Source organism: Perna viridis, chromosome 7, assembly GCF_037379345.1.
Source record: "Perna viridis isolate PV_CMFRI_1.1 ecotype Kerala chromosome 7, ASM3737934v1, whole genome shotgun sequence".
NCBI lineage: Eukaryota > Metazoa > Mollusca > Bivalvia > Mytilida > Mytilidae > Perna > Perna viridis.
The window spans coordinates 40059482-40072687 of NC_142451.1; the positions used below are offsets into that span (position 1 = coordinate 40059482).

A 13206-nucleotide genomic window follows, 5' to 3' on the forward strand; every position below is an offset into this window, starting at 1 on the left:
CTACTTGTAGTTTCTTAACGAATTCACAGACAAATAAAAAAACTGATAAAAATCAGCAACAACTTATAAAGAAACATTAGTTCTATAACATAAAACCACGCATTTTATGTTTATCTTTCATGTTTTCATCAGACATCACCATACCACACCGAAATATTGGTGCACAACCTGTGAAGAGGGCTCTGTTCTGAATGCAACAAATACTACAAGGCCATGAAGTTATCGAAAAACCACAAAGTTATAGCACACGAGAAATATAGTGAGTCATACGAAATGTTTCGTCCTACAACTGCAGTATGCCGTCACCATGACCAGGTGCTGGACTTGTACTGTCCAAATCATGAAGCTCTTTGTTGTTCCAAGTGCTTTGAGGGTAGCCATTCAAAATGTGTAGGTATAAGGTCACTTCAAAGCTTTGCGGCTGAATACCGGAAATCGGCTACACTTTGCAATATAGATGAGAAATTTAAAATAATAATGAACAACATGAAACTAGCAGCAGAAAATAGAAAGATGGAACATACAAATGCTTCTAATATGGATACCGAGTTTAAGGTTAGATTTTCGGAAATTCATAAAGAAATCATCAAAGAACTTGATAGAGTAGAGCAAAATTCTTTAACTGAAGCACAATAGAGGAAAATAGAAGAAACATCTAAAACACGCAATTTACTGGAAATTATTCAACAAAGGAAAAATGCTATTTTTGAATTAGGGAGCGATTTCACTGGCTTAAAGAAAGTGGTAGTGATTAGCAGGTGTTCATGCGCAGCAAGGAAGTTGAAGAAAAAATAAAAAATGAAAATGAATTGCTTTTGACTATGGTAAATGAGGGAGAGATAACTCATATGGGCATTACTATTGACCAAACATTGCGCCTACGAGTCTTGGAATACATGTACGCCATTTTCCTGCGAAATTGAACAATGTAATTTAAAATTAGATCGGCTTGATAAGGAATTGGATACGGCCCAACTGCAACTGGACGCTATTCCTAAAATATCATCTAAGCTAATGAAAGAGTTTGAGATTATTCCTTTGCAAAACAGCACGCGCACCAATGTTACATGTATTATTTTCTTAAATGAAGAAACACTTCTTTTGAATGCTTCGAGTGAAAAAAGATTGATTAAATTCAATCAAGAAAGTTTGGAGATTCAGGTTAAAGTGTTTGATAATGTTCCGTTTGGTTTGTGACGTCTGTCATCAGAAAGGTTCGCTATTTCACTTCCGAGACCGTGAGTTGTTAAAATTGTCCGTGTTATAAATTTCTATGAAGAAAATGAAATCAAATTTGAGAAAGGTTGTGAATCTTGGGGTATAAGTCATAACAACGGTTTGTTAGTTGCTGCAATAGGAATGTTTGGCTTTCAAATTCGTAGCCTAAAAGGTGAAATTTTTCATACCATTTCTAACACTGCAGATGAAGCCTATGTTAGTTTTAGTGGTAATAATTTCTTCAGTGCTAACTTCGTAAAAGGCTACGTTTCTTGTTCCAACCTGTCTGGGAAGAAACTTTGGACGTCATATGATGAACAACTGAAGGCTCTAAGGAACATGTGTACCGACGCACATTGTAATTTATTCGTTGCCTGTACAGATTCAAACAAAATTGTAGCCTTATCGAAAGATGTGAAAATCTGTGCAACTGTCGTCAAAGTTAGACAACCCAAGAGTGTTTGCTTCGACAGTTCAGTCTCTGTTGTAAGTTTGCAGATTATCTGGTGACCTGTTGAATTCATACCTCATAACATATTGGAACATGTAACCAACTAATTTTTGACTTGTTATATAGTGTAAGGATCGATTTTTTTTCTATGCCTATTTATTACAGATTTATCATGACTTCAAAATTCGTTCATGTTAGATTAGTTTATTTTAATACAAAGAATTACTGCGATCGTGTTAGAGAACTTGGAGACTTTACTCAAGTGTACATGTACATGTATATTATGTTGCGTTATAGTTTTAATTTCAGATAAAATCATTCCACTGTTGCATGCATTTGAAAGCTGTAGATGTATTTTCATTCACGATTCATCCATTTGATTTTATTCCCATCTCTCAAAAGACAGATGGGCATATTATGGTATACTGCTGTTTATCCGTCTGTCCTTCACACTTTGCACAATAACTCAAAAAAGCTTTTACTAATTTGCATGAAACTAATAGTGAATGTTCTTAACGGTTTTGAGCGCCATTTTAACTTTTTAAAAATTCAAATGTTGCCTTTTGAAGTGGACTTAATGAATATCCCCTAAAAAGGTTGGTTGTCACGCTCTTTAGGAATATTATTCAAAGGGGTTCATGAAACTTCGGATGTTTAAAGCTGCAACCGGTGAAGCATACTATCAGGTAATGATTTTGTTTCATCCGGATAAGTGTTTAAAACAGGCTGTAATTTTTTTGGAAGTGTCCTTAATTGTTTTTTTATCAGTGATTTCTTCTAAGTCTTGTCTGAAAACATTATTAATTTCCAAATTCTAATTAATGTAAGCATTGCACTTACTACAAGAATAACCATTTTGTACTCGTTGCAGATTGCTTTTATTGTCTAGTTAATCTTTTTTAATCGTATTTTGCCTGTTCTTCTGCACATGTATCGGAAATACATTTTGTATCGCACAGAAAAAAAAAGGTTTTTATGACCTATAAGTTATAAAAACGAATTATCTCTACCAGTACTTCGGATTGTGTGATATGCTTTATGATAGGGGAGCTTAAGAAGGGATTTTTCTTTTTTCTTCTTTGTTTTTATTTTGAAAAATTATTATAGGTCTTGTAATTTTTTCTTCGTCGAAAGTGCCGATTTTTTTTTGAATCTAAAACAAAAAAAAATCAGGACAATTAAAGATCATGCCTATTTTTTCTAATGGTCTGTCCTGCCTTTTTATTTCAAATTGCATATGTGCAACCCTCCCTTATTTGTCAGATAATTGGGAGTTTTTTTGTGTTTTCACGAGAGCTAGAATGGCAGATGATTTTACTAGATTCCTAATTTGCGGTGTTGGGTTTCCATATGATTCAAGTTAAGTCTTCTCTGTTTAAAACATATTTTCTTTATTTATTGTAGAGAATACTAACTGCTAAGTTTTATTTCATTTGATGTGCCAATTCTTGATGTAATATTTTGTGATTCATTGGAGAGTGTGGAAAATACACCGTCAGTTCGACAATGTTCAAAATAAATAACTACCTCATATCCATTCACTTCTTTCTCTTATTGAGGAATTAATTTTAGGTTTAGCAAAATCCTCTGATCTTAGTGTATGCTATAATCCAGATTTAGGTATTGTATAGATCGCATCTACCCTCAAAGAGAAATAAAGGATACTACATGCACTATAGAGCCAGCCTCATATCTTTACCTACTCCTAAAAATCGATGGAAAGGAAAAACACAGGAGTAAAATATACGACAAACACGATGACTTCGTTTTATATCGTCAGTTTTCCTTTCATTTGTGGCAACATGCGTTTTAAAAGCTTTCATATCGCAAATCATTCGTTATTCAAGAATTTGCCGAAACCGCAGACTTTTTGTACCGTGTTAGACTTCTTACGATTTGATTTCTGGAATATGGTAATGTTGACACAAGATTAAAGTCATCTCTACGAAAGTATTATTGTCGTCTTCTTTTTTATTCTGAAAAACCCATGTATACAATGGTTGTTGTGGTGTATTGATTTGCGCCATGAGCACCGATTAGCTGACCGTGTTATCTTCTTCATTATTCCCCCTAGAAAAGAATGCAGATAGCGCTTACCTCTGTCGATTCACCTGTTTTAGTGGAGTCTACTGTTTTTTGCAGTTGTTTTGTTATTTGTTTTGTTATTTCAGATTCTTTGTTGTATCTGTTTATTTCCTTGTCTAGTCGTTATCCCTCATTTATGATCTTTCTGATTAGTCCATCTACCGGTTTTTTTTTAGGTAGGAAATTGTACTTGCCTGCTGATAAACAGTCACTATGTATTTGTATTTGAGTCCTTAGATTTCACATGCAAATTTTACTTTTTCTCTTTTACTTGATTTAAATAGGACTAATTATTCATTTGTTTTTAATCCATATACAGAACCTACCATAGAAGATTCGGACGATCATTCAAAATGAATTAATGATTTGTATCACAAAAGCCTGTAAAATATACATAACTTAAGTGCAAGTATTTGTACATGTAAGAATCAGGCAAAATTGGGAAAAATCAGAAACAAGCATGTCAATAAAACACCGAGCTGACATTACGATTTCACTCAAAGATTTCTCTATTCAAAAAGACTACGATTTGATCTCTGCATCACTGGATTTGTTTAGAAAATTTTCTATAGTGTTAGACAAATGAGGTTTTTGACTGAGTTATATGCCCTTGAAATGTTCAAATCACACTTCCAAAATGTTGAATTTTTTTTCATACCATGTTCCACCCACTGCCTGATTCTTACAGAGACTGACACTTTAGTGTCATATTCAATCGGCTATTTCCGCTACTCTAAAAATAACCTCGGATGCAGAAAGGAGAATTTCTTCTTGTAAAGATTGCCGGAATTGAAGTCATACGGGAATCAAAGGAGTTCTATCTACCAGGTGGCGCTGAAAAAATTAGTTGGATAGCACTGGAAATAAAGAACAACAACTCTTACAATAATTTTGGCGCGAAGCAAGGAGCTAAGGTAAAAAATTCAATCAGTTAAACTATAATTTTAGAATCGGATCGGTCAAAATTCCGGACAGATCCGCCTAGTGCCTTCGAGATTTTTCTTTTGGTAACTAGAAAGGCTGAGGTGTTCCGATTGGTGTCATATTTTGATTATTGGCTCGTTTTTTGGGGGGTTTTTTTCCACATATTTTCATCTATTTTTATGTATCAAAAATTTATCAGGCTCGTTTGTACTTAAATATAGCGGTAAACATTGTAGATACCAAACTGGTGAAAAATGTCCCAATAGTTCATATCACTACCTGATTGTGAGCAGCTTCTATAAAAATCTCTCTGAAAGTAAAAATGATATGAAATAACCCAAGAATTTGACAACGTAATATGACCATTTATACCATCATATCAAGAAACAAAGATTTTCCATATCATTTTAGTTAATGAGTTTATGTATCATCGAAATGCGCTGCAAATGAACATTCCAATGGAAGCTAGATAACTATGTCAAAACTTTTCTACCTTCCAATTAAAAACAAATGCAGAAATGTAGAGACAAAATATGACGTCATTTCAAATTGAATATTAATGTAAACTATCAGATCTTTGGTTTTTTTTTTTGTCATTTTCCTATTTCAGTTCGTTCCCATTTTTGCGTAATTCTTACGGAGACTTGCACTTAAGTTTTTGCTCAGTCTTCCTGTCCGGAATAATATTTATATCATTACAAAATGATATATCAGTATATAATAATTTTTAAAAAAATATTTAGAAGAACTGCATGTTCTCCTTAAAGTTTGAAGATACATGCATTGTCTTAATAACAAATACTATGCTAATACCGTTTTTAAACTTGATAACTAAATTTAGAAACCAGGAAGTAGTATCCATTGGCATTGCATGAAAATGGCGGAATGCTCAGATAAGACAAACCTATACCGACTCGAGATGATTAACTGTGTGTATATACCTCAAATTTTCTATACATGTTTAGCATGTTAAACTAATACAGTGGCGGATACAGAGGGGTGCAGGGAGTTGCACCACTTTTATTTGAAAATTTGTTATTTCCATGTGTTGAGCATTGACAAAAAAAAAAAACAACAAAAAAAAACAATAAAACAAAACAAAACAAAACAAATAAAATCCTAGCACCCTTTTTTTTACCGAGGAACCTCGGCTGACGTTCCCCTTTTCAACGTGTCTGGATCCGGTCCTGCTTATAGCAAATCGTCGCTCAGAAGTCGTTGAGAACTTAGTGTTACTTACATCAATTTTGTAATAGTTGGAAATTCCTATGACCCTGCAACCCTCCTCTTTTTTTCTTTGGACATTGATATATCAATTTCCAAAGAAAAAAGAGGAGGGTTGTAGGGTCAGAGGAAATTCGGTCTAATTTTGTAAGTGTTAAAATTTTGCTCAATAGTGGACTTGCTACATGTCCCTATTAATTATAGATATGACATAGGAATATGGCAAGCCAAAGTGGACAAAATCAATGTTTTGTAATATTAGAAAATGAATTTCTAATATTACAAAATCATTTTTTAATAATAGAAAAGATTTTTTAATATTAGAAAAGATTTTTTAATATTAGAAATTCATTTTGTAATATTAAAAATTCATTTTCTAATATTACAAATTCCTGATTTAGTAATATTATAAAATATTATGGCAGCCAACGTGGACAAAAATCAGTATTTTGTAATATAAGAAAATGAATATTTAATATTACAAAATAATTTTTTTAATGTTAGAAAAATTAATTTTGTAATATTAAAAATATTACAAATTCCTGATTTAGTAATATTATAAAATATATCGCACATTTTGTAATATTACAAATTGAATTTGTAATATTAGGAAATGAATTTGTAATATTAAAAAATGAATCTGTAATATTAGAAAATGAATTTGTAATATAAGAAAATCAGTCACATTTTTAAATACTACGAAATGATTTTTTCTTCCATTTTCTTATATTAAAAATCAATTTCTTATATTAAAAAATCGTTATTTAATATTAGAAATTCAAATGAATTTTTAATATTAAAAAAGTGTTTTGTGATATTAGTAATCTAATTTGTTATATTAGAAAATGAATTAGTAATATTAAAAAAGTCATTTGCTAATGTTGGCTTGCCATAAAATATCATACATTTTGTAATATTACAAATTGAATTTGTAATATTGGAAAACGAATTTGTAATATTAGAAAATCAGTCACATTTTTAATATTACAAAATCATTTTCTAATATTAAAATATCGCAACTGAATATGGCAAATTCATTTTCTAATATTAGCAAACTCAATTTCTTGTATTAAATAATCGTTCTTTAATATTAGAAATTCAATTGAATTTTTAATATTAAAAAGTGTTTTGTGATATTAGAAATCTAATTTGTAATATTAGAAAATGAATTTATAATTTTTGAAAAAAAACATTTTTTAATATTAGAAAACACTTATTGTCTAATATTACAAATTCAATTTCTAATATTATAAATTCATTTTCTAATATTACAGATTCCTGATTTAGTAATATTATAAAATATCACACATTTTTTGATATCACAAATTAAATATGTAATATTAGAAAATGAATTTGTAACATTAGAAAATGAATTTGTAACATTAGAAAATGAATTTTGTAATATTAAAAAATATTTTTTTAATATTAGAAAATGCTCATTTTTGTCCACTTTGGCTTGCCATATAGGAAATCTATGTAATTAACCTCTCTGATAACACCACAAATAAATTCTTCCGAATTAATTCGTAGATTTGCTATCAGAGGGATACATAAATCAATAAACTTTTTCATATATTTTTTTAATATAAAGAGAGGGACTTGTAGCAAGTCTAGCTCAATAGGTGCTATATAGATCTGTGCACTCCCGTCTTAATATAATTGAAAGTACTGAAAGTAGTGTAAGATTCATTTTTGTTTAAATTGCATCTATGTTACTGTAATATGCATACATGGATATATCATTCTCCTCACCCTCTATTTAATGCAAAAAAAGATAACTCAAATTTTCAGCTTTTCCTTTTGGTGCTATAATATTAAGCTTTACTTTAAGAACAAAAACACGATAATTTATAGATACATTGAATAAATATTCATAAAATGAATGATTTTGGCTTCAAAATTAAAAGTTAGAAAAATATTTCAAATTTATATGTTATAACTGTAATAGAATGATAGTACAAATAAAGGCTAACATCAAATATATTTAGCGTAATGAGTCTGTGTGAATGTGATACAATGATTCTACCTTCATATTTCCGCAGTCCGTGTGAATGTGATGTAATGCTTCTGTCTTCATATTTTTGCAGTCCGTCTGAATGTGACATAATGCTTCTATCTTCATATTTCCGCAGTCCGTCATTATGCTGACTCTTACGTGCTTCTATATGTCAAGCTACACTTAAAACTGTCTATCTATCTATTATAATATTTTTTTTATTAACTGTATAAAAATGACAGAATCTTACCTACAATGATCGTGAAAAAGGCGGTTAAGAACTATTTTAGTCGTGAACAATTTACTTGATTTAGAGTGCAGCTACAAGAAGTACATTTGCTTCTGTTTAGATTAGTACATGTACAATATATTTTATTGTCTATACAGTGGCAATTGAACCAAGCACAAGTAGTAAAATTCATCATCTGTACTACATAACATAAGTAACAACGTAATATTATACATAATGTAAACTTTAAAACAGTTCACACGACTATTTTCCCTGAACGCATTCACGATCAAGCTGTAGTACTTATTATTGATAAAATATAAGAGAATTCAAATTTCCCTTCATGGATCAAAATTTAGTATCAGTCGAAATCAACTTTCTACAACCATTTGATTTTACATCGCAGATTTCATAGATGAAATTCAGTCTTTCTATTCAAATAAAATTAATACACAGCTATTCAGAATCAGGAAACCTCCGACGTTATGGTAAAATTTATCTCGTATTTGAACTACAGAACTCACGCGTCTTCAACTTAGATAAACAATTACGTTCAAATTTATCAAAACTAAGAATGAGTGCTATGAAACAGGAAGATATTGCCGACCCTTTTTACAGCGGACCAAAGATTCTGCAAGTACTTTAAAAATTTGGTTGAAAGTGAAATAAATTTTGTTTTGCATTGCATAGGGCTATTAGCTATTAGGGGAAGGTTTACAATTCTTTTGAAAAATAAGAATAAACTGCCAGGAGGAATTTATTAAAATCCTTCCCAACCCACAAAACCTGCAGGAACCCAAAACACTTGTATATTTTGAAAAGAAATGTTTTCCAAACGGGCATAGACTTTAAAAACTCCACAGATGCTGAAAACATTATTATTTCGTTATGTTTCTAAACCCTTTCATCTGTATGTTTATATACTATGCTTCTTTTTGCTTGGATTACACATCTTTGTGCTCTTATCCAATTGAATAACTCTATTTGATTTGACATACGCATATGTGGTTATTTTCGCCGTGATTTAGTTTTCGCTATTTTGGCGGTCAAAATTAAATAACGTGAAAAAATAAGAGTTATTCATCTTTGTCTTATTCGAAAAAAGAAAAAAACGCGGAAATTTTTCACACACGTGAAAAAAACCACTGAATATACCGTGCTCTTATCAAATTTAATTATTTGATTTGATATATATTTCTATCCGTTCATATTCAATATCTCTCGCTTGACAGTGTACAGATATTGACTTCTACGTCGGCCACATTTTTCGAACATTTGATATTCACCGTTACCTGGTTACCATTTGTTCCAGAAATCTATCTATCTATCTATCTATCTATCTATCTATCATACTTTGAATTTAGATTTGTAACCCACATCTTAGTTTTTTTTTAACTTGCATTAGTAGTGTTCATGCATAACTATCTTGAAGATGTTATATAAAATGCTGACAAATAAATTAGAATAACGCAGGTCTGTAGACGTGTTATATATCAAATTGTTAACCAGACTAAACCCCATTCAAAATATAACTTGGATACCTGTAAATATCATGAATACATGTATAATGATTGCGGCAAAATTAAGTCACAGTAGAAGGAAATTTGACACTATATTCTGGACAAACCGCTGTAATAATGACACGATGGTGTCCCGTTGCTAAGCGACATTTTTTTATCTTTATTGCAGCATGTTTTTTGTAGTTCCTTTGCTAAATGAAGTGATATTTAACGATGTCGTACCGCACATTGTAATTGTGAATCGCTCCGTTGTTTTTATTATGAGACCTCTCACATTGTTCCGGAGAGTTGCGTTAATGTTCTCAAGCTTTACATAGAATCTTACTGGATTTTACTTATACTTGCAATGTGGCGGATACTGCTGGTGGAGCAAGGCATGATTTCTGATGTCATTCTCGCCTTTTTTGTGAGAATTAATATTGCCAGTGCTTGAGTTTCTAATATGATGTCTTGTTTTTTACTCGATATACCATCAGAGGTTGTCCTATTCAATTACCTCATGTACTAATGTTCGCGTTCTAGATTTACTAACGAGGAAGTATCACTCGATTAACGAAAGCTATATTTCAACTATATTCAGACGATGAACATGAAATGGATAATAAAATAAACATGAAATGATGATGAAATGAAAAATGGGATAGGACACAGGGATGATGGAGTCTAAATATTTTGATTGCCACTAGAAATAGGAAGAGGTGGGTAGGGTCGGGCAATTTAGCCTCCTGTGGCGGAGCCCAATTGTTCCTACTCCGAAAGAATACCACAGAAAGGTTTTTTAACGTGCAAGGAACGTGGCATCTTTCCCAACACTTTACACCACTATGGTTTGCGCTCAGGTTTTCCGTACTTACGGCCTGACGACCCATACCAGGGGTACCCCATTCCACCACCTGGGGCTCACAACCCAGTTGCTCTATGGGCAGGGCGTTCTTGCCCCGGTCAGGGTTCTGAGCACTATTTAGTCGCCTTTTACAAGCTTATTGCTGCTGCAGGCCTATTCTTCTGACACCTGGACCCGCACGGGCCTACAGCATCGATTCTAGTGTTGGGGTGTATAGATCGAACTTGATTATATTTATATTTATATATACATAATTATTTGATATGTAGTTTCATGGCTGGTTTATTTTTATTTTTCAACCGGCATGGGGACCACATTTGCATGGTTCGCTATGTGCAATAGTCTTGATTGTTTTATCACCTTTTTTGCAGTAACCGTTGATGTTTCCCGTCCACAAGATGCATTCTGTGGTCCATGTGAGTCAAGACAAGAATATAACAAACCGGAATATTGGTGTACGGCCTGCGAGGAAGGACTTTGCTCTGACTGCAACAAGCACCACAAAGCCATGAAACCTTTGAGAAACCATAAAGTTGTTGCTTACGATAAATTAAAAGAGCTGTTAGAAATGATGAACCCGACATCTACATTATGTAAAGTGCATGAACTTACACTTGAGTTGTACTGTCCGAACCATGAAATCCCGTGTTGTTTAAAATGTACTGATGTTAGCCATTCCAGGTGTTTTGGTATGAAGCCTCTTTCTAGTTTTGCCGCGACGTTTAGAAGGTCGGCTGCTCTTCATGTCACGGAGAAGCAGTTGGAACTTTTATTGGACAATATAGAGAAGCATATGAACGATAGAGTTGATAGAAAACTAAGCATTAAGACTGTCATGCTTTGCGATCAAAAGCGAAATTTCAAATTTTTGTGATGACGTTGCAAAACTGGCTTTCAAGAATGTTGATGAATTAGAACAAGACAAAATATCTGAAATTGTACATGTTCTGGTACAAAAGAAACAAGAATTAAGTAGTTTTAGACAGAAGTATATAGCGAACAAAGATTGCGGTACTGACTTCCAAGTTTTAACTTACAGTAAGGAAGTCGAGGAGAAAGTTCACTCCACTCGTTCATTTATTGAGACTATGATTCAGAATAATGAATTGTCGAATACGATATTAGAACTATCTGTCGATGAACAGCTGAAAGAGCGAATTTTATATGCTTTAAAGGAGTCTATTCGGCAAATTTCTTGTGCGATTTCAATGCATTGCCTGGATGAAACATCTGGGGATGCCCAGTTGCATTTGCAGAATGTCAGTAAGATTATTGCTGAAACGCAGGTCAAAATCGACACATCCGCAATTAACGGAATAAAGAATATCACAAGCATTATTCTTGTAAACGGTAATGATTTGATTCTTGCTGATTGTTATGATAAACATATATGGAAATTATGCAAAGACCAAGAAAGTAAAGTTAAATACGAGGACAGCCCATTTGGGTTAGCTTTTATTTCGAGTGTCAAGTTCGCCGCTTCATTCCCTCACGCAAAGATCATTAAATTTGACCTCTTGGAAGATTTTAAAGTGGTATATGAAATAAGATTTGAACTGGACTACGAACCATGGGGTTTGGACTACTATAACAATCTTGTAATGATCGCTGTCCGAAATAAAGAAATTCAGTTTCGTGATATTGTTGGTAAAATTGTTAAACGAGTACCCTGCGATTCAAATGAAGTATATGTTCATTTGAGAGCTGATTTTTATTTTATAAGTAATTTCCAGAAAGGTTGTGTATCCTGTTTTGAGTTAGAGAGCAGCGAAAAAATTTGGACCTTGCAGTCTGAAAAAACAAAAGGTGCCCGGAACTTGTGCTCAGATATTTATGGCAATGTGTATATTGCATGCATGGATTACAACGCTATTATTGTGATATCAAAAGACGGGAAAAACTGCAAGGTCTGTCTGAGCATTGATAGACCAAAATGCATATGCTTCGATAGGATTCGATCAATTTTATATGCGTGTAATAGCGACGGCAGTGACTTGAGGTCTTTTAAAATTGTCTATAACATGTTGTCGTATTGGATGCATAGCAAGCATAAGTGGAATTCATTAATTATCTGTTCCTGTACAAGTATTCTTTTGTATTATGTGTGATTTGTTGGAAATATTTAGGGCGTAACTAGTACTTTTAAGGAATGACTGTTATATTTTTTTCAGTCTATCAAGAGATAACTCCAATTACGTGGTGCACAAGATATTTTTATGAATTGTTTATTTGCATAAGACTTATAACGGGAATGAATATGGTGAAAAATGTCAAAGAGACAACAACCCCACTGGGATGAAAAATACCAGCTCAAGACCACCCATGGGTCTTCAATGAATCACTCTCACACTACAGGGCAAACTGCAGCTGACCCCAAAATACCATTAAACACAGGTACAGAGAAATAGTTGTCCCCACGTACTCAGCAACATAAAAGTAAACTGAAAGTGAAAATGAAACATTACAAGTCATACAGAAGCCAGAAATTCCTGACTTGGGACAGACACAAAATATATTACACAAAGACACTTAAAAATGAGTTTAAAAGGTCTGAGTCAGAAATAAAGAAACTGATTAAACGATACACAAATTTAGTATTTATTCTGGAAAATACGTTGGTGCTTATAAATTGACAAATTAAGTATTGTATCAGATTTCAAATTGGTTCGTGTATCTACGAAATATTTTCCCCTGTTAAAAATCTCAGTTGATTGT

At 32.6% G+C, this 13206-nt stretch overlaps 1 protein-coding gene across 1 annotated transcript; it reads left to right on the plus strand.

The window, feature by feature from the left end:
- The first annotated feature begins 5535 nt into the window (after positions 1-5535).
- Positions 5536-12702, plus strand: LOC148612681 (uncharacterized). Its single transcript, XM_088594334.1, is given in 3 exon segments — positions 5536-5607; positions 10863-11371; positions 11373-12702. Coding segments are annotated over 3 exon segments (1788 nt in total). The 5' UTR covers positions 5536-5555; the 3' UTR covers positions 12600-12702.
- Positions 12703-13206: the final 504 nt, after the last annotated feature.